Source organism: Diadema antillarum, unplaced genomic scaffold (assembly GCF_040938485.1).
Source record: "Diadema antillarum isolate AM-2024a unplaced genomic scaffold, OU_Dant_1.0 seq00002529_RagTag, whole genome shotgun sequence".
Lineage (NCBI taxonomy): Eukaryota > Metazoa > Echinodermata > Echinoidea > Diadematoida > Diadematidae > Diadema > Diadema antillarum.
Genome location: NW_027273132.1, coordinates 1 through 27,773, shown reverse-complemented (window position 1 = coordinate 27,773; position 27,773 = coordinate 1). Strand labels below are relative to the sequence as shown.

Below are 27,773 nucleotides of genomic sequence, written 5' to 3'. Positions count from 1 at the left end.
GTACTATAGAAGATTATCCGTATCATTTTATTTGTCGGAATTGCACGGAAAAGTGATAAAATCTGTTCAGGGCACCTTTTCAAGCATTATGTAATTTCACAACAATTACAGCTCTCGTTGAAACTTGCACACACTTTCTGGGCAGGATCGACTTTTGTTTTATAATTTTTATCATTAGGTGAAGTTTCATTTTCATTAATCAACGTTAATGAATAGAAAGTCAAAATATCCCATGCACATTTGCATTATTTTAGCGTTCAAAATGAATCCTGAGATTGCTCAGAAAGATGGTGGCATCAAACACCAACATCAAAGGCACAAATAATAATAATAATAATAATTCACAGCTGTGGAATTCTTTTGAGCATCCGTAGGAAATTGACAACTTTTTAAAATAATACTGACACTGTAGTACAGCCAGTTGGAACTCCACCGTCCCTTGAACCTCAAGCTCCTCGTTGTAGGTCCATGATTAGACAGAAAGATCCTTCTGTCCGGAGGAGTCTTTTATTTATTCGATTTTTTTTTGACGTTTTCACTCTCCTCCGGAGACAGACATAGGAGGGGAACCGTGAAGCCCCGAGGACCAGTGATACAGACCGATCTTTCGGTCAAGTCCATGATGTGTGCACCGCAGACGTGTGGTAATAAGTAAAAAATAGATAAAATGATAGTAATTATGATGATAATGATAATAAAAAAATTAAAGAAAAAATTTAAAAAGGAAGAAGTTAAGTAACAAAGATGATAATGATAAAGGTGTATCTTTGAAATAATCTTCCAATATCTTTCCGACAATCACCTTCACCTTTTTGATTTCCCACAGTACATTGGCGTTACATGTACGTATAGGAAGGACCTATATAATGATTATGTCAGAGTGTCGTTCCTTGCTTGTTTGTTCAGTATGCCCATGTTCCAAGATACTATATGCTGTACCGTATCATATCCTTTTATTTCTGTTCCTATATAGCGCCATGAGTATTGCAGGATAAGCGCTTTGTCAGAGTGGACACGGGTGAGGGAGGGTTGATGGGCGGCAGTTTTGTTTTGTTTTGTTTTTTTAAACACCGAATATCAAAAATGTATTTAACAACAGAAAATATGTGGATGTCTGTTGGATCTCCCTGAAGGTATTTTTAAATTTATGTGTGTGTCTGTTATTTTTTTTTGTTTAATACATTATTTCTGTATCCGTGTATATACATTCTATCTGCATGTTTTTAGGAATATTTTATTGTATATACTATATGTGCTTTGTAAGAAGCGAATAAAGAGTATAATAATAATAATATAAGAGTCCACAATAACCAATAGTATCATTATTAAACTTAAAATAAAAGGGTACAATTAAAGTCTTTGAAGAAATTCAACCAAATGTCTGTAAATGTCTGCATTTTTTTTTATTTCCCACTCATAGTTTGCCTGTTCTATCTTTTTTAAAACTCTTTTTAAGCGTATCTTATAATGTACATAACATTTTAAGTGGGAGCCCAGCTGGCGTAGAAAGGCCAATTGCCTCTGCTGGTTCCCTCATTTTTCTCTCTTAAAATTTCCCCCTTTTAAACCTTTTTTCCTCTCTCTTTCATTGTGTCGTATTTTCTTTTCTTGTACTTGTATAATATGTATTATCTAATGTAATGTTATTATTCTCACCTTGTTCTTTGCTTTTAATGAGAATTTGGAAATAAATGAAATGAAATGAAATGAATGAAATTATAAAATACTGGTACAAAAGTTTTGTAGTAGAGTTTAATGAGTAATGTGTAGTAACCAATAAAAAACAAACAAACATGGAGTCAAAAGGGGCCTGAACTTTCGATTCTAAGGACTGAGGCAAAATGATTCTGAATGTGTGAATTGCGCCATCTATACTGTGGAAGCATTATCGACTGTGAGAAGTTGAAGGAACGCGCGCTGCATGCAGTCCCTGTGCCACGCTGTGTGACAGTATGGATGTTATTGTCAAATTCGTTTCTCACAAAATCGGCAAAATAAGGTGGCAGCCATCCCCATGTAAAGGCATACAATTTTCCGATACATTTGTGACGGGAAGCTGGGATGATGAGGTGAATTGATCGCATGTGTTTTGTTTGAGTCATGGTTGTAGTAACATGTTGTTCGCAGTATTTTGATATGAATAACAATGTGTACAAATGGCCAACACTTTGTGTAGGTAGAGTGCGCTCAACCGCCTTCAAGATGGTGCGCATTTCGATATTTACATTGCTTTGGGGCCTTCATTTTCATACATGGCTAGACCTTTACTTTAGAGTATCTAACGTTAGCCCTAGACGTAGATGAAATCTGTAGAATGATACTTGACGCAGGCTTTAAGCCGTTGAATTGAAATCCAGATTTAGTTGGCGTTTAAGTTGGCTGGGCCCTAGCCCCGGAGACCCGCCGCTCTGCGGCGGGGTCCTGGCGGCTACCCCGCAGTTTCGTTCAAGTGAGAATCACGAACAACTCCCTATTGCCACATATACGGCAACTTCACAAATAAACCATGGCTAAATGTTCATCATAAACACAGTGACAATATAAAATGAAATATACACTACCCCATTGCCTTGGTCCTTCTCACCAATTTATCTGGAAACTGCATAATTTTCCACATTTTTTAGGAGTAGGCGGTCTGCCCTAGTGGAGAGCTTTGCTGCTATTTTGAACGTGTATATCCATCAGTACGCATCTACGCATGCGTAAACAATGACGTCAACGTTACGGACGCAGAAGGATATGAATAATGCATCATCGCACGGTGAATATGCATCATGTAGCGAGTAATACAGCTGTCAATGCACTGCACTGAATGCATTGTGTGCGCATGTGCAAGTGATTGTGAGTTTTAGTGAGCATCGGTGAGCTGAAGATATTTGCCTTATAAGACAGCATTTTCTGCATCATAAGCAATGAAATGCATCAAACAGTCGCCGATGTGAATCATTTAGGTTTAGTCGACCCATGTAATTATTCCCAGTAGTTTTTGTTGAAAAATTAAGGAAATACAGCGCCGGAACGGCACCCGTTTGGTACAACATTAAAATATCGATGCCAAAACGGCGCAGCCCCAACACTGTACGTTGTACGTTGGGGCTGCTGGTCGCAGTTAGCTGGGCCCTAGTACTATCCACTGCAACCAGCAGCCCCATACGATACGCATAGGCTATGGCTATGCGTATGGCATTGTATGGGGCTGCTGATCGCAGTTAGCTGGGCCCCTGCCCCTCTAACTGGGCCGGCCGGGTCATGCTGCTGGCTGGACTCGTGGCCAGGTCAGGTGCTGTAACTGGTTAGGCCTTAAGTTAACCTAGACATAGGTAACCAGGTAACAGTCACTCTGTAGTAAACACTAACAGCAGGGCTGCCAACTCTCACGCATTGAGCGTGTGAGACTCGCGCATTTTGGTCCTTTCTCACTCTAAAACTTTAATTCATTTGCATGCATTTCTATTGATCTCACTCATTTTGACTCCTAAATTATAGCATTGGCCTATGCCTATGGGAGTCTCACTCTCAACTAGTTTCCAGTGTTGGCAGCCCTGTAACAGTGAAATTTAAGTTTTGTACAACTTTACTAAATTACTGATAATGAAATGCACTACCCGTGAATTATATGATTCAATTTAGAGTCTACTGATAGTCGTAGAATGGATGGAATGCATGGACATGGACTTGTGTCGTGTCGTGTCAAACTAGTAGTAGTAGGCCTAGTAACTTTAGAGGTTCTAAACTTGTTGAGATGGCAGTATGTTGAAGTGTAAAGTTTTACCTCCACTGACCTGACCGAGCTCCAAACGGGCACAAAATTGTTCAGAGGCTCTAAACCAACTTCTAGGCCTAGCCTAATCAGCACTGCACAATGGCATTGTTATGATGGTCCCTGACCAGTCCACTGTTGGACCAGTAACTTTTTCAGGAATTTATCAGTAAAATATAGAAAAAACTGGGTAAAGCAAGTGGCCCAATGTTCGCCATCTTAAGCAGCGGAAGCAAAATAGCGTGCATGATCCGAACGCTTGCGCTGCGACCATCGTTCGGCCCCCTGTACGCATTGTTCGGCCCCCTATGTCCGTGGATCAACATGCGCGACGTACGGTGCGCTCGCCCAACCTATGTGAATGTATAGGCGCGCGTGCTATGCACGTACTGTACTATACCGCACTACGAATGCGCGGTACTATCCATGTACTCGCACGCTATGCGAGAGATTCAACGCATTCACAACACGTTGCGATCGAACACTGGAGATACAGCAAATGCCGGCACGGGTGGCATGCAAAATATAAATATGGCGTAAACGCTCAAGTTATCTCAGAAACGGATGCAATCATGGCTGTAAGTGTACTTGCAGTATCGATTCAATGCAAATAAACGGACTAGTAACTTCAAAACTTGGAATGAAACGAGTCTATATGTGTTATACTATGCAACTTTACTTACCTGTTTACTTACCTGTTGAACTGCTTGTGCGAGTTGACTCGGGAGGGTTCGATTAATGATTTCGGGGGTCAGGCGACGTGGCCCACTGTTGTGCTCTTCGGAACATGTGTGGAGATAGTTGCATAGTTTGAATTTTGCACTTGATATGCGCCATTTTTTATTCATGAATTTCAGTGAATTTTTATTTGTAAGAGTGGGTGATTCATGGAACCCTGGCGAATCAAGGGCCACTTGCTTTACATGTACCTATAGAGTAAAATATCCCGTTTGCGGCAGTTTAAGCATTGTTAAGGGTTTTTCCAACTTGTAAACAAATCAGGCAAATTATTTTCAACCATTTCATATATCATAGACAAGATTATTCATTAACGCAATTGTTTTCGTAAAAGAAATTAACCATTGACCAACGCAGTTTTCATGATTTACCAGGGCAAAACCCGGCACAATTTTCGCCGATAAGGGCGATATGCGACGTAGTATTTCTGCTTGCGGCACGATGTACAATCCCTATGCAATACGCGCGTGCTCCGCGATCTTTAGCTGAAACGCCTTCACATGTCTCGCGAACATTGCGTAAGCGCCAATTCCCATTGCGAAAGCACGTGAAAATAGCGTGCGCACATGCATTGGCCGCAAACAAGATCGCAATTCTGGCGGTGTTGTTGATGTCTTTCTCGTGTTTTTCCCGTTTTTTTTCGACGGTAACATCCACTTTCCGAAAAAAATGGCGGCCCACATCGGCTCGCGAAAGTTCTATTTTACGTGAGGATGTGTTTTCAAAATCCATGAACATCGAGAAAATGACAAAAAATCCAGTTTCTTGGACCATTGTTTCTTAACTGTTATGTTAAGAAGTACCGAAAATTTCATTTTGGATGCGATATGTTGTCATTTCGGTGAGAAAATTTCACTTTCGTCAGAGATTGTGCCCATTTTATCGGTTGGTTTTTGTTGATTGCTAGTGTGTTAGTATATGTGTAGTGTGCATGTAACAGTGCAGTGCTGTGTTTAGCGGTATATTACCGTGTATGTTGTACCTGCCGCGAACGGCTGCACGGCCGCTTACTGACGCAGTTACTCTATACTTGTCCGACAAGACAGGTCGGACCAGTAGAGACTAGATTCTTAGAAGAAATAGGTTCATGTGCAGCCCTGCCTAAATGTACGTATTAGACTGTCTATCCCTATTCTGATTCAAATGCAATATCAATGCCGATCAATAATGGTTTTAACTTTTGGCAAATTGAAAGAAGTCCGGTTGAGGAGTAAGAACTGCATTTCTCGACATTATTTGACTTCAGTCAATTTGCAAAAGATACAGAGCCCAAAAAGGGATATGTGAAAAATATTTTCATCTCATTAAGACAAGATTGATAGATCTCTATCTCAGTTTAATGAGATACGTATTATGTAATTTCAGTGAGATAATTATCTCATTAAAATTAGATATCTCGTTTTAATGAGGTATTATGTCAATTGTCATTTTAATGAGATATGTCATTTTAATGAGATGAAAATACAACTGTATATTCACATGTCCTTTTCCTGGCTATTATTAAAGGCAGGGACACATGAAAAATATTTTAAAATTAATAAAAGGAGATATTTTCTCATTAAAATGGGGTATTACGTGTACATCGTAGGTCATTTTAATGAGGTATCTCCTTTTAACAAGATGTTATTTTGTTTATCTCTTGCAGCGCCCCGGGATTACCCAGTATTGCTTTTTTTTTTTTGGGGGGGGGGGGGGGCTCACCTGGTGCCCCCCACCCCCACCCCAAGATCCGCCACTGTTGAGGCCCTTTGGATCTGTGAGATTAGGCTAACATGAAGTGAGCAGGTGACTGCCATCTGCCACTTGAGCATGAGCCACACTAGACTCACTTACATGTATCTTGCGACAGACAGTGCTATTACATGGACTTCTCTTTTCCAGTAATACTCTTTCCTATTTGAATCCATAGTTTCATTATGTACGTGTATGTTTAAATATTGTTGTAATACATTGTTCATTGGTTTTCCTTGAAATTGTTTCAAAAAACGAAAATGTGATATTGGAAATTTATACAATTTGATTTAAATGAATTGAATTGAACATACACAGCAGCAGCCTGTTGACTTATGTATGTGGAGAATAGTGTGATATAGCAGAGGAATACCAGTGAGTCGCCATAGCAATATTCCTAATTTAGATTTACGATTTGCAATCATGTATGTGAAAGTGTAATGATGATGCACATAATTATGTTCTTTGCAGGTTAACAAGTTATCTCTTTGGAAAGTGCCTGAGAGCCAGAACAGAGGACCTGCGTGGCAACAAGAGTACGTCCAGCAGACTGCAGGCAGAAACACTGGCACTCTGGATGGGGTTGGGGAAGCTGACACTGAGCCCATGTGTCTGTGCCAGCTGAAACATGTTGGTGATGTCACAGACATTCAGGTACATGTATACAGCTTTTTTTCCCCCTTTTTTAAAATCTAATTTCATTTCATTTCATTACATTTTATTTCATTTCATTTCATTCCATTCCATTCCATTCCATTTCATTTCTGCTAACATTTTCACACAATCATAAACACATCATGACTGCATGAACATAAAGTATGTAATTCAAATCACATTGTGAATTGAGAAGTATTTGAGTATTAACTTTAGACAAAGTCATAAAGAATTAATTAACATATTAATTAATGGGTACTCAGTAAGCAGTTGGAAATGGAGGGGACATTTTTATTTGTTATTGTTTCAAAAATTTTAAAGATTAAACTGTAAGTAAAATATTGACAGCATTGAATGTTGTTTCAAAATTCAGTAAGGTATATCATTTCAATAAAAAGAAATGTAAAGAAAATGAAACATATTTTCACTTTTGTGAGCATAATGAAAGAGCACTTGGCTTACCTTTTTCAGAATGAAGGGAAAATAGTATTAACCTTAACAGATGTCAGTAACAAGTTGACAGAATGTGTAGTTTTTAAAAAAAATCTACATTTTGTGGAATTCTCCATATATTTTCTGTTGTTCGTCAACTGTAGTAGTCCTCTTATCCTTTGATGACAGCACTGAAATTGTAAACGTAACTTTTGGATTGATTGTCCAATTTTTCTCAAACTTTCACTGATGCGATCTACCAACATTGCTGCACTCTCTCAGTTCACATTCATAGTTGAGTGTTAATTTCCTTTGAGCTCCCAAAGTTTGACAATATAGTGCAAAGATTACTCTCCCTGGGTATTCTTTCAGTTAAGACAAACTTTTAAACTCTGATTGGCAAGTCAACTCAGTGACTTATTCTATACTGAAAATCCTGATCTGCAACTTTTCATGCATTTTGAGCTGAGCGGTCACATGTTTTAACATTCCTATGCTATAACTGTTTTGTATTCATTATTTGATTGATAACATTAATTAATTTCCTTTTTCAGTTTGCTAGCCAGGATGTGTTTGTGGCATCATCTTCTACTGGAACAGTCCAAGCTTACAGATGCAGCAAATCTAAACAAGTAAGTCTTTAAGACCTATGCCATGTCATATGAATACTTTTGATAGAGTTCGTAAGATACAAGTGTATGCAAGCAAAGTTATCAAACGTTAGCCTGTTGTTTATCCAAACTTATTATGACATATCATTTGCCATTAAAATGACCCTTTTTTGAGGTTTGTTTATATCTGCTCCAGTTTCATCACATACTGTAAAGGTGGAAATTTTCGCGGTGTTGAAACTTTCGCGCATTTTCGCGCAACCAGAAACTAGCACAAAAATAAAAGCCCACAAATATTTTTGCTTGCCGTACATGTATGTTCCTGTGCGTGATGTCTTGATTCCATGAAATTAAAAACACGTGGAACTCTCTGACCTGGCCGAGCTCGAAAAATTAGTCGCACGAAAATATCTACTTTTACAGTATCTGACATGGTGTTAATGCTTTGCAATTAAGTTGATGGAGTCATCGTCTCTACATATGCAGTGTGATTCCAATGTGCCTGGGCCTCTCAATGCTCTCAGGCTGTGTTGTTTCTCAGTTTTGACCAAAAATGTTGACGTTCCTTCTTAAGAATGTTTGTTTATCAAGTTGATACCTCTACAGCGTAAATGATCCAGTGTGGATTTGCTAATTTTCTCCTGTTGGGGACGGACTGATTTTGCTACAACACACATTTCCCTTGCACACCAGCCTGAGTATTTTCGGGCTCATCTTATACGGGTTACGATGTAACATCTTTTCATGTGAAAGGGATTTGTTTGAAAAAATAAGAAAATAAAAACCGCCCTTACAAGAGTTTCTTTGCCATCACTCCACCCCCCCCCCCTCTTTTTTTTTTTTTTTTTTTTTGGGGGGGGGGTATTGTAAAGCTGTCATACATATACTTTTTGCTGATGAGGAGGTCACAGACATTCTTGCAAGATGTTGTTTTTATGTTTGGACACCAAGACCAAGACTTTCTGATCATGAGTGCACCACGCCTTTCTGTTCACTCCACCAGTGCATCAGGTTGTGATATTTTTGTATGTTGTTGAATTTGTGGCCCAACTGTAATTCACAAAAATTATGCCCTCACAAAGATAATAGCTTTTACAGTGTATTCATTATGTGCTTTGTTTGTTTGTGTTTTTTGAAGGAGCTGGTTGAATTCCAAAGATGGGAAGGCATCCATCATCACCGGACAGAGGGTTGCTCTTGTACGTGTGTGTCTGTCAACGGCACAGATGTGGCAACATGTGGGGAAGACGGCAGAATAATTGTCTTGCGATTGGACCACCGTCAACCAATCAGAACTCTTGGTAGGTTTGTGCTATACCAGATGGCAGCTGGAATGGATCAAAATATTTCGTATTCATATATTTGCTTCTTTGTTGAGTGTATTCTAAGAAATTGTAAAATATTGGGGTAGGGGATAGTTAAAAAATTAATTTTCCCAGATTCTGTTGATTGCATTTTCTCTCAGTTGGGAGGGACTGCTAGGCTAAGGTAGGGTCATGCTTATCTGTTGTTGCTTTAGAAACACATGCCAATGAGATATGTATAGCATAGCTCAGATTTCTGTCACAAGAAATCCCAGAAATAATTAATGACGTGTGAATAATTCATCAGGTGTACACCATGCACGACTTCGGTCTGTCTGTGCTTTTTAACGATAAGCATACTTTCAATGCTTTTAATAATCGGGTCCACTATGAATGATAAAGCATCAACTGCATAGTAGGTATAGACTGACGTTGTGGTTGTCACTGAGTACATTAGGGGTCAGCAACATACTGCTGTACTATACAAATGTACATTGAGTGATGTATTATGATGTAAACCATCAATGTTGCTGGCAAAAGATTGGGAAGTGATCCTGCTCATTCATAAATTTCCTGATGGTAGCATACACGTAAACATAGCTGTGTGAATTCTATTATTTATTTATTTATTCAGTCTTTTTTTCAACAGGGTAGCCCCATCAGTAGGCAGGTACTGTTCTTACTGGGGGCCCTGCACAAACAAACATTACAGTTGACAAAACAGAGACATATACATCAAATACAACACACTGTATATTAGCATCGCTGTTGTGCCAGTCACTTCTTATCGTCCCCTCTTCATGTGAATCCATACATAGATGAGGCTGACAGCTGCAGTATCAATGCTTTGGCACACCTTAAACAGCATGAGGTCATCACGGTCAACTCTGCCGGTCAGCTCAAGATATGGGACCTGCGGCAGCCTGGCTCTCAACCGACGAGGTTTTTCATCATGTAAGCGTGGTTTCATGTCTGTCTCAGAGAGAAGTTTGGTTTGCAATGGCCCAGTTTACTCTTTAAAATCAATGAAATCATATGTGACCCGCGACAATGGTTTCAGGCAAAAGTCGCAAGAGCAAATTCCCTCCTAGGCGGGGTACAAAGATTTTGACCATTATTTTTGTCGATTTAGGTTTTTTGCAGAAATCGAATCTTTGATATGTTTTCTACATCTACACTAAATTTCATAGCATAAGACTAAGTTTTTCCTATCGAAAATGGAATTTTAAGCACCCTATGTTGGATCGCACTCGTCAGTTTCGAGCTTCTTTCGAACGCCGCGCCAATATCCCCAGCGTTGCTACGGCGCATGGTCTCGCATGCGATTGGCTGGTGCGTCGCATACATTTACATAATTCGGCTTTCGGAGACACCAGTTGCAGCATTTGGGGAATGCTTTGTCCACGTGTACACGATTACATGCTCCATTGTTCTTGCTATAGTGGTTTATAATACGCTCTGTAGGCGTGCTCTTCGTTTGGCTTTCTATCCAAACTATTCTACCGCAATGTTCGACAACGGAAGTGAAACAAAAATCATGTAGCATGACATAATCGTGTGAAAAGAAAACTAAATATTCTCACATTTGTCTACTTGTACATGTAGTAAAAATTATGACAGCAGACTGACTCAATGGAAGGTAGATGAGAGGAAAGGAGCGGTCACATGTGACCAATTATATTCAAGTACTACACGTCAAGATCGCACCAAACTTACGAGTCGTGTTTGTTGCAGTCTTGAAAAAACAAAACAAACAGGAAGCGTGACCCTTGCCAGCACTAGCAATTTTCTCCCTTCAAAAGGGTCGCCAATGAAAAAGACAAATCAACCACAATGAAAACGCGATTTGTAAATGTGTGGATTTGCCACCGCTCCTGTTACATGCACACGGTCATGGCATGTGGATGCCATTGCGTAATGCGTACACCATACACAATGTACTATATACACCATACGTGCAATTATCATATTCGCCATCTTGAAAGACGTACTGGTAAACAAACCCGAGCGAAATGCATTGTTCTTTGGCTCCATACGCTGAGCTCCGAGGAGGGTGCCCGGGAAATTTGACTCTCTCAGTGAGCCAATCAGAAGGTGATGTGATTGGCACCATCGTACGGATGGGTGATTCTCCCCTCGCATCGCCGCTCGGACATTGTCTTTGAGAAAGAGGTGAATCTTCAAAGCCTGTTTTCTCGCAATTTTGTCAGGCTAACAACTTAAAAAGTGCATTTTATTTCTCGTTCTATGCCCACTTATGGTGCCGAAGAATACAAGTGTTTTATATCAGTGCAAAGCTTAGGAAATGGGCTATGTGATTCAGTGAAAAAATGGATTTTCAAAATTCCCGACTTTTGCCTGAAACCATTGTCGCCGGTCACATATGCAGAATTTTTTTTGAAAAAGCGAACTAACCAACCAACAACAAGAAGATGTTTCTGCTACCAAATAACTTGTTCCAAGCTTGCTGGACATTTAAGTTTGGATATAATTGATACAAATAATGCACAATTAATTGCAAATATAGGAGAGTTCTTTAGGAACTAGTGACATGCACAGTGTATCTTGCAACAAGAGCAAGAACAAAAAAAAAAAAAAGGATCAGAAATTCTGTCACTCATATGCCAGCCTCTTGAGATCCAGTATAACACTCAGCAAAGTTTTAAATCATGTCCAGTAAATTCTTTTATTGTAGACCAGTGGACACTGTAAAATTTCATGTGTAATTTCACAGAATACTCACCGAACAATGGGATAGTGAATGACCTCTCCTCTTCCATTTCCAGGTTTGTTTTCAGCTGGCAAGCAAAAAAAGAAAAAAAGAAAAGAAAATGAATGTCTTCGGTGGAAAAACATAACCTTACTGCGCTCACACTTCAAGATCGCTACAAAAGTATCTATTTCTATTTAGTGCCACTTACGTACTTCTGGGTTTAAAAAAAAGTGTGAGGGGCCCAAAGTGATGACACATTATGTATTCCTTTGTATAGTGCAGAAAAAGTGTGGGGGCCCGGGCCCCCACGGCCCCCTTGGTTCCGCAGGCCATGTTGATTGTATTGGAACAGGATATTGCTGCATCTAAAATTTGTCCCCATCCCACCCATCCCCCCCCCCCCCCACCAGTCATCGTCGGATGATGAGAATCAACAAGATGTCATTGTGACACACAGTCATCTTGCCGAAGATGATGGAGGCTTTAGGCATTTTTATGTCATTATGTTTTTTCTGTTCAGAGTGACCTTGAATGACTGTTGAGGTAAATGTTCAAACAGATTCAGAGAACTGTAGATTTCTCATGAAAATGTGCCCACATCACCATGATCAATGTTGGAAAACAACGGCACTTCTTTTGCAGATCTGGCGAGAAGGTACCCCTTCACTGTGTAGACCGGCACCCAACCCAACCTCACCTAGTGGCGACGGGGGGACAAAATGGCATCCTCAATATCTGGGACATGAGAAAGGAACAGCTACCAGTCACACTCTTTGATGTGCACCAGAGTCATGGTAAGAGTAGAGATAATTTTTGTAATGTTTAACGTAGTTCCTGTGGGATATGGTACTTCTCCACAGAGCTATTTTTATACAGTAGGATCTCGATTATCCGGCCATGTCGGGACCGGCGGGTGTCCGGATAATAGATTTGGCCAGATAAGAGAGATATATGTGACCCGCTACAACAAAATGATCCTAAAGTCGGGCGAGGTCGATTATTTGAAAATTGCATGACATAATTCCCTAATCTTTCTGCTTTAAATTGATATATAACACGTCTTATAAATAATAATCGGCTGCGGAGATATCGATGTTTAAAAGAGAGCATGTCAAGACGTCTGGGAAATCACTGTTTCGAGAAAAGCGCCCTAAAAGTTCTCCTTGCGACGCAATCACAATCAAGAGACACGCAAGTCAGTATTCACCTCCGGACAATAGAAGTTAAGCCCTAGCAACCCCCGAAATGCTCATTCAAACACAGCGTCGGCGGTCTCCTCACCGACCAATCAGTGACCAGGATGTCAGGAGAAGCGGCTAGGCATAGCGCAACCCGCCCGCACGCACCAGTCGACTGGGCAGTGTGCGAGCTTCACGCTTCGGTTAGCGGCAAGCAGCAAACTGACCAATGAGATCACTCTGGTCGTTGTTAGGGGCGGAGCCTATGTGTTGCGCTCAATCCAAATGTTCGAACCAGTTTCTGCTTCGTTGAAATGCCAAAAAACATGGCCCAGAAAAACGCTATTTTTTGGTCTTTCCTTTCATCATTTTGCTTCAAAATTTCGACAGATGATAGAAGACATGTCAGACTCTAATAATATGTCAAATTCAGAAAATCGTAAGTTTTGACCGATTTTGATGCTCTAACTTCAAACTCGATTTTCACGGCTTCGACCGTGCGCGACTTTAGGACCATTTTGTTGTAGCGGGTCACATACGCTCAAATACAGCACTTTCTAACATATGCTAGGGGTATGTATGTTATTACCAATTCACTAATGTTATGATTTATCCGCATGGCATTGTCATGTTTCATACTGCAGAAATTGATGCAGAAATAAAACAAAATACAAGTAAAATGTCCCTTCATGTATTGTTTCGTTGATTGATATTGACCAACAATGAGATCAATATTGTGACTTGTCGAATACTGCCGTTGCATTAGATATTGTACTGTAACCACTGCTGTGCACTCAGTGCCAGTGACAAGAACGGCACCAGTCTTTGACACCATCTCACCAACTGACTTAAAAGTTACAGTCTGCTGCGATGATTGGAATATATCCTGTTGTGTATTTGCATGAAAATGGTTGAACGTGTGTTTGTTTTTATTGAGATTTGGCACTGAAAATACAAAAAATCATAAACAAAAAATGTTAGCTAGTCGACATCCAGATATCAGAGAGTCCGGATAATCGATGGCCAAATAATCAAGGTCCTATATGATGAGTCCTTGATTCTGATTTGCTTAAATTGAGGGAATCAATTTAATAATTGCCCTCGGCCTCATCAAACCAAACTGCCCCACAGTGCCAAACTGCTCAATAACACTTAACTGTTATCTTTTTGGTACACAGGAAGTACTGTATACATATATGTGTGTTCATGCACTGTAAGTACATATTTTGTATTATGCTTTATGACTTGGACTTCTTACAAATTGTGTCAATTGTGTACTTTGTGTTATGTTTCACTTTTTGTTGGATGAAAATAAAGTATAATTGAATTGAGTTGAATTGAACGGAAAAAAAATCTTGTAACACTTTTTTTGTTCCCTTCGTTCAGTATGGGAAGTTAAATTCCATCCTACCAACCCAAACAACCTCTTCACCTGTTCCGACGATGGAACAGTCCTTCACTGGGACGCCACGAAGGGTCAGAGTGGTGCGGCATTTCGCAGCGTTAACACTCCCACAGGTAAGATATGTAACTTCAATGCTGATGGAATCTTGCTACCTCCATAGAGTCGATAGTTTGAGATATTTTCAAACTGTAGAGCTACAGTATAATGAATTAACCCACTCGATGCAACATTCTGAGATTGTCAGAGGCAATCTACCGGGACTATCAGGCTGGCATTGTCAGCAAGTAACAAAATTGAAACTGTGGACAACAGATGGCGCTATTCCATGAAATTAATGAAGGCTTTTGCTGTGATTTATATTTTTGATTCACATCTCCAAGTGACTCTCTGAGCAAAATGGTGACGTACAGTGTACATGGAGAATAATTTTGATGAAACTTTAGGAGTGAAGATAACCTAAGTGAAGGATCTGGAGACTAAACATCCTTGGGTAGAGATTACTTAACTCTTTATGTGCCATGGTGTATACCCTGTGTGTGCCACATTATTCTGAGACAGCAACTTAGTCATGCTTTGGGAAGACATTCTGTTTTCAAATCTATGTACCAGTAACTTTTATAGATCTATTTTACCCTCGAAAGGTTAAGTTGTAGAGAAAATGCCAAGCTGTGCTATGATGTAAATTGTATGACAAGTCTAGGATTTTTTTTATACTGTCAAAAGACCAGTAGCTTCATTATTGTAGAGGTGTGACTTCTACGCACAAGACGGCAACAGAAGCCTAAAAATACTCGCAAATCCAATAAGGCACAGCTTGGCATTCAATCGCCACATAAAATGCAAGCTATATGGTACAGGAATAGAATTGTGAGAAAAGTTTGGGCAGGATTGTGTGTTTGAGCAGGTCGCTGGGGTGACAAGACCTTGTATCTGAAATATTGATGAAAATGACTATTTTGGATTAATGGTAAAAAAAACTGTTCAAGACCAGTAGCTTCATTATTGCAGAGGTGTGACTTCTACGCACAAGACGGCAACAGACGCCTAAGAATACTGGCAAATCCAATAAGGCACAGCTTGGCATTCAATCACCACATAAAATGCAAGCTACATGGTACAGGAATAGAATTGTGAGAAAAGTTTGGGCAGGATTGTGTGTTTGAGCAGGTCGCTGGGGTGACAAGACCTTGTATCTGAAATATTGATGAAAATGACTATTTTGGATTAATGGTCAAAAAAACTGGTCAAGACCAGTAGCTTCATTATTGTAGAGGTGTGACTTCTACGCACAAGACGGCAACAGAAGCCTAAAAATACTCGCAAATCCAATAAGGCACAGCTTGGCATTCAATCACCACATAAAATGCAAGCTACATGGTACAGGAATAGAATTGTGAGAAATGTTTGGGCAGGATTGTGTGTTTGAGCAGGTCGCTGGGGTGACAAGACCTTGTATCTGAAATATTGGTGAAAATGACTATTTTGGATTAATGGTCAAATAATGGGTTGAGTGATGTCCTGGCCAAACCCCAACTGTCTATACTCCAAAAAAGAAGCCACCACAGCATGTCAAAGGTAGGGCTATCCCATTCAATGTAGCGCTTTGGCCGCCATGATTTTTGGCTCTTCTGAACATTTGACATTTTGTAGGTACGAGGTCATGTCACCCCAGCGACGAATGCAAACTTGGCAAGGCAGAGGTAATTTATTGTATCACCATGGCCTTCCTGTCAGACTCAGGCACATTGCTACATCAGAGTGGGCATGCCAAAGTTACGACTAGGGCAAGTTTAGAGGGATAAACTGAATGCTGATTTAAAAAAAAAACTGCAAGTTAAAGAGATGGATAGTATTGGTGGAGATGAGGATTGGGCTTTTAACTTTTTGCAAGATATCAAGAAAACACTTGTGAAATAGTATAGAGCATACCAATCTAAGAGGAATTCAAAGTTTATTGGATGAAAATAAGTATCGGAATAGTTGAGATATTTAAAAACAAAGTAAAACAAAGCGATTGTAATGGAAGATGGGTCCCAACTTTTATTAGTATTGCTCTGTTTTGGGTATCTCAGCCATTTCAAAACAGATTTTTATCAAATAAACATTTATTTCCCCTTGGGATTACATGCTCTTTCATATTTCATGAGAGGTTTCTCATCTTAAAAAAAAAAAAAAATTGTGAAGTTAAGTCTCAACCAAAACTATACAATTCCATTAAGCAAAATGCCCTTGAATATGAAGGGTTCAAAGAAAAACACTGAATCAAGTGCATCAAAATACAGAAATTGTAGCAATTTTGACCGTGCATAACAAAACCAATGAAAATTTATAAAGGTGAACTTTACAGTAGGCCTATAAATGTTTTGGATCAACAATGGTGAATTCTAGTTTTCTATCTTTCTGAGGGAATACCATATTAAAATAAAGGTGTGTTAACCACACTTTTTTGCTGCCTGAAACAGGACAAAATTCAGGGTACGATTTATACACCTTACACTAAAGTCACAGTACATACTTACTGTGTGTCTGCATATAGTGTACTGAGGATATTATTAGATTGCGTGTGGAGGGTTGAGATGATGATGATGATGATGATGATCCACAACATTTGTATGGCGCCATATATCTGTCACAGAAACATTCAAAGGTCGCAGACTCCTCCAAGACAGTTAGCAATTAAATGTCTGGTGAAAATTGTGAGTCTTGAGTGAGTGAGGCTTTGAAGTGATCCAGTTTGTCAATTTCACGGAGGAAAGATGGGAGGGAGTTCCATAGGCGAGGAGCAATAGAGGAAAACGCCCGGTCTCCGTATCCCTTGAGATGTGTGATGGGCACCTAATGGAATGCTTAAAGGGGATGGCTAGTAACTGATCTGTGGGAATCAGTGGGAATGCTGGGGGATGATTGTTCCAATTCTTGTGGGATTCATTTAAGAGTACATTATATATCTTTTGTTGTGTTCAAATTGTTTTCTTCAGAATGGTCTCATATTCAAGTAATGTGCAGTTTAATGTTTCCAGGTTAGCATGCCTGTACAGTGATGGGGCGATCATCTGCACATTACTTGAGTATGAGACCATTCTGAAGCAAATAATTTTCACACAACAATAAATATATAACGTACTCTTAAATGAATCCCACAAGGATTGGAACAATCATCCCACAGCATTCTTACTGATTCCCGCTGATCAGTTACTAGCCATCCCATTTAAACTAAAAACCAATAAAAACACATGAGAGACATTTTAATCGTTCAAATTTTTGATGGCGCATCACATAATTGATGTCAGCAATGCTGCTTGGAATATCCATGGCAGGCCATTCTGTGTAGGTGGAGCTAACAGAAGAAACATTGTGCCTTGTGGCATAGATGTTCTTTCGTACCCTGACTAGAGCCTAAATATAGTGTCATATATTGATTGCATATTGCTTTATATGCATGACTGCCAGGTACAAACAAACTCAAAAACAGCCAGTTGAACCTGCCATTGCTAAACAAAGAAAATACAGTGTATCACAAACGATCAATTGAGGGAGAACAAACCCTTCTTTAATTTCCTTTTCGTTAAATTTTTCGTACTCAATCATACCTACTCCGAGTGTTGGTGAAATAATTTCCTTTTCATCATCCATTGTACTGTATATTACTGTCTTTTTTTATGGCACAAATCAACATGTTTTCTCGCCCAAACATTTCACTCAATTCAACCGACATATCGGCAGTATCTGCAATTGTCGCGGGCTGTTCCCCCCTCCCCATCCCCCCGTGGCTGAAAAAAGGAGGTGTGTTAAATGCACCATTATTTATGGCAAAAGCAAGTTGAAGAATGTTGTAAAAAATTGCCACACAACTAGCATTGCTGAGACGCCTGCGGAAGTACCTAACCGAAAGTAGCGCTAAAATCCTGGCAAACTCATTAATCATACCGTATTTTGATTATTGTTCTTGTGCATGGTCAAACTGCTCACAAACCCTTAAAGATGTGCTTACCAAACAACACAAGAAAATGGCCAGAGTGGTAAGGAGAGTGGATCACACAGTGCCAACCAATCAGGTGCTTGGAAGGTTACGTTGGATGACGCTTGAAGAGAGGTGGCGTTTGAACACTTGTAAAGCGGTCTTTAAGACACTTCATGGCAACATGCCCGAATATGTGCAAGAACTCATCATGCCTCTTGGTAACATACTTGATTCATATCGTACGCGAAACACAAGTTATAATGGTCTCATAATTCCACAAGTTAAAACTCAAGCCAGAAAAAAATCGTTTTCACACTATGCATCATGTATTTGGAATCAGCTCCCCGCTGAAGTCCGAAACGCCACCTCTCTTCAAGCGTTCGTAAAAGCATACATATCTCACTTGGGGTAGAATTCAGGTATTTTTGATATTCCTGTTTAATGTTAAGGTATTATTTTTTTTTCTCAAATAATATGAGTTTGTGTATTATTATTGTCAAGGATTAACTTTGCATTTCTTCATTTATATAGAGTATTGATATTGTGTTGATGTTATGATGTAAAAAGGAATGTCCTTGATTTGTTATTTTGTGTTTGTTGAACTGTTATATTTTGTCATTCTGTTGCAGGGCCCCCTAGGATAACAGTGTTTAAACCACTGATGGGGCTACCCTGGGTAAAGAAAACTGAATAAATAAATAAATAAATAAATCTTTTTATGCCTCCGCCAACGAAGTGGCCGGAGGCATTATGTTTTCGGGTCGTCTGTCCGTCCGTACAGGTACATACGTCCGTCCCGTTTTGTTTTTGTCGATATCTCAAGAACAGTGTGGTGGTTTTGCATCAAACTTGGTATGAGGGTATATCCTGGGGGATAGTACTTTGTTTGGATTTTAGGGTCAAAGGTCAAAGGTCACAGGTTATTTTGTGAAAAAAGGTTGAAAATTCATGTTTTTCTCCATATCTCGCAAATGGTTCAAGGTATCTTCATGGAACTTAGTATATATGCTTGTTCTAATGGGCAGTGATTATCTAGGGAAGTTGGGGGTCATGGTTCGAAGGTCAGGGGGTCAAAGGTCAAGGTCAACTCCTCAAAATATCACTACTTTCCTTATATTTATGCAATGCCTGAAGGTTTTTTTTTTTAACTTGATGTATGCATGTATTTAATACCCGATATATATTCTGTGGGAAGTTTCTTGCCAAAAGGTCAAAGGTCAAAAGGTCAAAGGTCAAGTGAAAGTGTTGAATTGCACTTTTTCCTCCATATCTCAAAAGTAACTCAAGGCATCATCATGAAACTTACATATTTATGCATGTTTAACCTAACAGTGATTCTCTTTGGAACTGTGAGGTCAAAGGTCAAAGGCCAGGTTTAGATAATGCTATTTTCCCATTTGATACTGAAATTATACTTTTTCTCAATACCTTGAAAATTACTCAATGCATAAACTTATAAAAGGGTCAAAAGTCAAGTAAAAATCATCAGTTCCCCAAATACCTGCACTCTGACATTTTAATCATTCATCCAATTGAACCTAGTTCTAGGAAAGTGAACATTCAGCACATTTGTGTCAAACCTGTCATTTTAATATTTTGCCAATTGTGTGAAACTGTCATCGCACATTGTCAAGACATTGTACTATAGACCTATTAGGAGAACCATGCATTATGGCGGAGGCATATCAGTCGCCGTAGCGATATATCTAGTTTTCACCTAAAACCTGAAGTTTTCAGGGCTTAGGTCAAGTGAGATCATGTACTAATTTTTCATTTGTCAGCACTTGTCTGTATTGTTTGCTCATGAATCATGTGAGAATGTTCTTGGAAATCTGACAAGAATTTTAGAAAACAGTCCTCAGTATCATGACGCTTAAAAATTTCCGGAATGATAATGAATATGATGATTTGATAATTAGTATATTCAATTTTATGATGTCACAATAAAAGCCCCTTTTTCTCAAAAGTAGCAATTGGAAATCTGGGGTTCAATTTTCTGTGACTTCCATCTTTTGGTTAGGATCCATCCAATTTTGATGAATAGTACATCCCAGTGCAAACTCTCTTCAATCAAAATCTGACCTGAACTAGATTTTGTTTGGAGATCCTTTTATTTTATTTTGCAATGCAAGGAACATGCAAGTTGAGGTATAATGCATCTGTCCAATTCAGTTTAAATACCTGGGCATTATTAACTATTTATGTCATCAATAGAGTCACATTAAAGCATGAAAAGGCAATTCGTGGATGGAATAACTTGCTGGACAGTCTTTGTTATCTATATCTACTCCTTTATGCCAGGTCATGCCCAGCAGCCTACTATGAATACAAATTAGCCTAAAACGTGCTCTGCTAATGACATACTGCCCTCGTTGGCCGATAACTAATTGTCTTATGCATCACTGTCGTCTAGAAAATGGGCAACCAGGGCATGCCTTGAATATGTCTACCATGATAGGGCATCGTGAATAGTCGGCTATTAGTAAGACAAGAATTGAAGCAATTTCTTTTGTACATGCATTTGCTCGGCACTTACTAACTGCCAAAAGAAAAGAAGGTACTTCGTATTATTCAAAGATGAATGATGCCAATAGGGGAACACAAATTGAATGTTGTGAAAGTAAAAACTCATTGCTTTGTCACACATTTTCAAATGTGCCGTAACTGTGGTAAGTACTGCTGATTGCCAATGAATGGCTTTTTGATTTTTAATTGCATATCTTCTGCTCTGTTTTGGAAAATAGAGAATTCTCTAAACATGGGTGCAATTTGAATATCTGCATATTGAACATAGCATAATTATTTCTTTACCCAATGCTCATTGAATATGGTATCATTATGATGATCAAGATGATGATGAGGATGATCATAACAGTGCTGATGATAATCATGATTTAATAACTTTGTCATTATTTTAGGACCTGGTGCTTCAAGCAATCTTCTGCGGCGTGTACCAACCAAAAGTGCGCCCTCTGTGGATGGAGAGACATCGAGCCCTTGGTTGAACAGTGACTCGGCCAGCGGTCAGCTTGAGATCAACCACGTCCTGCCTTCCAATGTCAATCCGGTCAATTCTCTGGACGTCGAAGGCCCCCAGCTGGTCTGCGGCACGGACGGAGAGGCGCTGTACTACATACCAAACATGAACATCTATTTGTGAAGGATTTGGTCACGGGTACAGATCTGTGGTAGATTCTCTAACCTTGCATTGACCATGACCATCAGTTACCGAGAGTTTGATGTCGCAACTTTTCTGTGTGCCAAACAGTCAATAGATGTTTGATTGTCACTGTGGCAGAGACTTCTAAAGGTCATAGCACTATCTGACTTCACCGGCATGAAGGTTTACGGTTTGTGTTCCATGTTTGCTCCATGTTCAGCAGGCCTCAAAGGGAAAGGATAAATTCTGACTTGCAGGATGGGACATGAACTGAGAAAGTTATGGAATCTTTCAGTTTTACCAAATTTTGATGTCCTTACAACCACAGTCATAAAAAAATACACATTGGATGACAGTTGAAACACTTCATGTAACTTGCTTGTAGAAAATGGAGATGTTTGGGATGGCAGAACATTTTTAGACTTATTATGAAATTCAGACTGGAAGTAGTTAACATATCAAAGTCTTGGCTTCTTCTGAAGTGTACCATGCTGTACTGTACCATGCCAAAAGTGGACCACATCCAAATGTGATTCAAAAACATTCCATACCATAACGTGCCAGAGAGTGCTTGAACGCAAAGTAGTCCAAATGAATGCAGTACCAGAAACTGGCGTGAGAAGATTGTGTGTAGTTCACACTACGTCACTATACAAAGAGTTGATTCTCTTTTAACCTGTTCCTCCCGCAATTCTCTGAGTGCCTTTAATGCCCCCAAACGAGATTCTTTTCGCCCGTCGACAGAGAGTCACACAGGTTGGTAATCCAGCTGTGTGAAGGCAGTCAAGCGGTTCATTGTGTCCCCCTTTCTACGGTCAACTACATATGCTCGTGAACAATGGAAATATCGATCGGGTGCGAGGTATGAATAGAGCGTGCGCTGATGAGCTCTCAGAGTCTTTTGTTCTACACAAAACCAGGTACCTGAATGAGGTGACTGGGGCCAGCGAATCTGCATTTCTAACTGATCTCAGCCTTGATCATTATGTACATGTTCGTACGAGTTTACAGCAGAACAAGCAAAAAAATAAATCAGGAAAAGGTACATAATACTGTAAAACCCCCCTTCTTTTAAACAACAGTAGAACAAATCCTGATAGAATAAACTCTGATCTTTTTATCAAACCCACTTTTCTGAGCATTTTAATACAAAGAAACATGAATTTAGGCCACTGAAGCAGGCACCCTTGTCTTCATTTTGGGAACCTGGTAAACCAGGTTCCCGTAAGGAACGGGTTAATAGGGACACCAGTATGTAATGTTAGTATGTGAGATGAATTAGGCCGTTGCTACACGTACAAAATGCGTGACCCCTCTGATTTGATTTCCAAAATTAACACAGGAAGTATGCTATCTCCAAAGAGTCCTTGAACGCTCTTAATCTGGCATGGCATGGTACAGTGCGGTATGGTTCCCTTCCCTTTTGAGCACTCGAGCGTGGCCCCTGTTTTTTTGCAGGAGGATTCCCGAAAACTTCGAATTCTTCATTATGTCCTGACAAAAGAGTGTGAAAATCTCCCTTACCTGGGATTGACATTCATTTCTGTCCATTAAGAGATTCATGCCAAACACAAGTATGCCTATCTCCCTGCTGTGGATTTTAGAATGTTTGCAGCCCCGGGGTTGCCACCCTTTGTTGTGCACTCACTGTACCATCACACAGCAGCTGATGGAGAAACTCTTGAGCAAAGAATCAAACCTGATCAACAAATTTTTGTTGTAGTTGATATCCCAAAGTGAAATCTGTCAGCTGTTGCATTAATAGGAAGCTGCAAACAGATCAATTGGCGTTATTATGCCTCCATACCATCATCACACAACTAAACATTCTGCAAGTCAGCACTGAATAGGTCAACAGATAGTGTAGTTTTGATGCAATGAAAATGGTCCTGAATTGGTCTGTAACTTGGCTTTCTTATTGTGCTGGCTTCTATGTATAAGTTGACAGATCTTCTCCAGTTGTATGCCTGTTAACATACACAAAGTGTTTTGTATATTAAACTGTACTATTTTGTAATTCATCTGTCATGGATGTAAATAAACATGAACTAAAACAAAGCATGTTTTGTCGGCTGAGCATGTCACTATAATTTGATTTCCATGGCTGCTGTCCACAATATAATTATGTATGTGTATGTGTGTATATGTATGTTTGTATAATGCGCAAAAGATTGATTTTTTATACCTCCGCCAACGAAGTGGCCGTCCGTACGTCCGTCCGTCCGTACGTCCATCGCGTTTTGTTTTTGTCGATATCTCAAGAACCGTGTGGTGGTTTTACATCAAACTTGGTTTGAGGGTATATCCTGGGGGATAATACTTTGTTTGGATTTTAGGGTCAAATGTCAAAGGTCACAGGTTATTTTGTAAAAAAAAGGTTGAAAATTCATGTTTTTCTCCATATCTCGCATATGGTTCAAGGTATCTTCATGGAACTTAGTATATATGCTTGTTCCAATGGGCAGTGATTATCTAGGGAAGTTGGGGGTCATGGTTCAAAGGTCAAGTGAAAGTGCCAAACTGCACTTTTTCCTCCATATCTCAAAAGTAACTCAAGGTATCATCATGAAACTTACATATTTATGCATGTTCAACCTAACAGTGATTCTCTTTGGAACTGTGAGGTCAAAGGTCAAAGGCCAGGTTTAGATAATGCTATTTTCCCATTTGATACTGAAATTATACTTTTTCTTAATACCTTGAAAATTACTCAATGCATAAACTTATAAAAGGGTCAAAAGTCAAGTAAAAATCATCAGTTCCCCAAATACCTGCACTCTGACATTTTAATCATTCATCCAATTGAACCTAGTTCTAGGAAAGTGAACATTCAGCACATTTGTGTCAAACCTGTCATTTTAATATTTTGCCAATTGTGTGAAACTGTCATCACACATTGTCAAGACATTGTACTAAAGACCTATTAGGAGAACCATGCATTATGGCGAAGGCATATCAGTCGCCGTAGCGATATATCTAGTTAGGTCATACATTTAGAGAAAACCATGATTTTAAAGTGAATTTGCACACCAAGTTGCCTTAAAGCCCAAACAAAGTTTTGGTACGCCTGCAAAAGTTGTCAAATTTCGCTCCCAAATGTGAACGTATGCTTAGGAAATGTGCAGGATAACGATGTCATGACAAGATATTCGACGGGTAACGACGAAAATGCGAAATATTAACCAAAAAGGTTCAGTCTCAGTACTTACCCGAACGGGGTCAGGCTAAACTCGGACTCGGGGATAACTCGGCTTCGCTTTGACGGCGGGATGAGTTGTAATGGTTGTCCCTCTGATTGTACAGTGTTGTCCTATGGGAGCGGCCTGTATAAACTAGCGCTTCGTGTTCTGGCTACTCGCAGTAATGGTCCGAGTTGTTACAACGCGCGCATCAAAAACCTCTTTTGCGCGCATGCAAAATTAGTGCGCGCCGATCAAGCACCTCTAAAACAATCAAAGGCGCTTGATAAACAACAACAAAAACTCCAAAGACCGCGCGTGTCAGCAACTGAGGACCGCGCGCTGTCATTTTTTGTTTTGTTTGTACATGTACAGGATTACGTTAGCACCCACTTTCCTGTCCATTCAGTTAGGCCTCATTTGGTATTATGCAGTGGCCAGTAGAATGTGGCGATCACGAACTGCGTGTGAATTGTCTGAAGTAGGGTTGAATTTTTTCCGAGACCGAGTTAGTCTGGAGCCTTCTGGAATAAAAGTCGGTTTTCCTACTATTATTATTTTTCTCAAAATACTCCAAACCGACTCATTATTCCGGCAAACCGCGTCAGCCAGGTAAGTTTCTTAGTGGACTCTTTCGATATATTGCAAGAAAAAATGAAATGGTGCTAGACGGGTTCTCAAGCACTTACCGAAACTTAGTTTTCACTTTAAAGTAGTTCTCTATATCACTTAACAGATTGAAAAGAAGTTTTAGAATTAGCCCTGATACTTGTCGACCAAATAGGGGCAGATTAAAGGGATAGTATAATTTTGATTGAGATGGATTTTCAGGTTCTAACTTTTTTCGTGAGATGGTTAGAAACCATTTACAGGAAATATTTAAAAGCATCCAATGCTAAGAGGAAATACAGCTTTTTTGGATAAAAATCGGTTTTAAAATGGCTGAGATATCCAAATACAAGTGTCTTGATAAAAGGTGGGACCCACTTTTATTTGGACTACAGTACTTTGTTTTACTTTGTTTATGGATATCTCAGCCATCATACTACGATTTTCATCAAATACAGTTTTAACTCCTCTTAGGATTGTATGCTCTGCAATATTTCATGTAAATGGTTTCTAATTATCTCGCGAAAGATTGAAGACAATCCCCATCTTAACCAAAACTATACCATCCCTTTAATATCATCCTTTAATACAAAAATATTCTCAATGCTACTTTCTGCCCTGATCAGGAATTGGTTAATCATGTAGGACAACACCTATCCACCCACAATCAACTAATGCCTGAAAGGGACTTACAGAAAATTCTGCAAGGGCTGTTACAAAATGCAAAATGATTTAACCGTTTTACGTTTGGCTCTAATGCGGCTGATTGAACGTTTATTCACCATCCTGCCTTCCCGTTGGCCTGGAAAAGGGTTAAATCACATACAAGTTGTACAATTGGCTTTCAAATTTGCTAACAATGACTACTGAGCCAATGGGCTGACATCTTGTCATCCTAGTAACAATGCCCTTTCATGACACAATTTAGCTTGGCTTTAGCACTTACTAGTATCCCAAACCTATACCAAGAAGACCTTTCTGTGCAACCATCTTACCTTTCGGGAGGGGGAAGGGTTGTGTTACCGAGAATAATACAACTGTGTAATAGTTTGTCGTTGGCTGAGAAACAGAAGGATGTAAGTATCACAATATTGGTATTTAATTATTGATATCACATTTTAGAGCTCAGTCTCCTCACAGCGATCGATCTGAAGAAGCCTACAGATCCTGTAGGTGAAAGTCTCATCAAACAGGTAATTTGCAACTGATTGTGACAAATTGAACTTTTACCCAGTCTACATTTTAGTGTAAATTTAAAATCATTTTCATTTTCAGTGAAGTGTTGAAAGTTTCAAAACCACAAGGGCACTATTTTATCTAGTACATGTATCTGGAGCAATGCTTATATATCTACCCACTGTTGATTAAATAAACTTTTTTATTTCTTGAAAATTGATATGTTTAGTTTTTTAATTTACGCTCAAATCTTGGAACTTTTTTGGCTCTCAGCCAACGGTACTGTGTGATGGGATAAGTTAATTGAGGTGGTCACTTAGCTATTAAAAAGATGTGAAGTCCTTCTGTGCATTTGGCTCATGGGGGGGGGGGGGGGTTAGTTGCGTCCATCCTCATCAAACCGTGGAGAAGCATAGTTCCATCAGTTGGGGGGGGGGGGGAATGGGGGAGGGGAGGGCAGAGGTCAAGCACAAATGCGCGTGATTAATGTCCATTTGACGTAAAACATAAATAACGAAAATCCAATTAGGTGCTAAGAGAGCATTTTAAAATGGGATAGGACCATCATATCCTATGTAACTGGCTAAGTGCATTAAGTGAGTGTGTGTGTATGTGTGAGTGAGTTCTGCTGTAAGTGACCAATTAACTAATGTAATCAAATTTATGGATGTCCTCGTGTCACGAGCTATGCAATTCACGTCGTACTGAGAAATACATACCATGATGCTTGTAATCAATTGTAACACGAATTCATCATTGCCAACTTGAACAGGCTCAGGGCGAGCTCGCCAGATGTCTAAAAACATCCTTCTAACTCTCTTCTCATTTCACTTTTTCTTTCTTCAGTGCAGGTATACAATAAGGTAGTGATAAGCAGATCAGTCGATCAGACAGATTCTGTCATCATAGCAGGCGTAGGTTGTTGACAGTAACATGCTGCATTTTGCAATGGAATCTGTATCTGGTCTATCCACATGACAGTTAAAGGTGAAGGGGAGGGGAAGGAAAGACTCACAATGTGAAATATTAAACAGCCTTTTTTTTTCCACTAATATCAACCTTTGTGGACGAGAGAACCAAGGGAGATTAAAAATATCATTTGGCATGCTTTGAAGTCATCGGACAACAGTAATTTTCACGCTGTGCAGCGAAAGTTGATAAC

General features: G+C 39.5%; 1 protein-coding gene across 1 annotated transcript; it reads left to right on the top strand.

The window, feature by feature from the left end:
- The first annotated feature begins 1,952 nt into the window (after window positions 1-1,952).
- On the top strand, window positions 1,953-23,414 carry LOC139714919 (nucleoporin Nup43-like). Its single transcript, XM_071626566.1, has 8 exons — window positions 1,953-2,069; window positions 6,701-6,883; window positions 7,870-7,947; window positions 9,065-9,227; window positions 10,049-10,184; window positions 12,586-12,737; window positions 14,508-14,639; window positions 21,406-23,414. The coding sequence occupies exons 1-8, from the start codon at window positions 1,953-1,955 to the stop codon at window positions 21,645-21,647; spliced, it is 1,203 nt and encodes a 400-aa protein (XP_071482667.1). The 3' UTR covers window positions 21,648-23,414.
- Window positions 23,415-27,773: the final 4,359 nt, after the last annotated feature.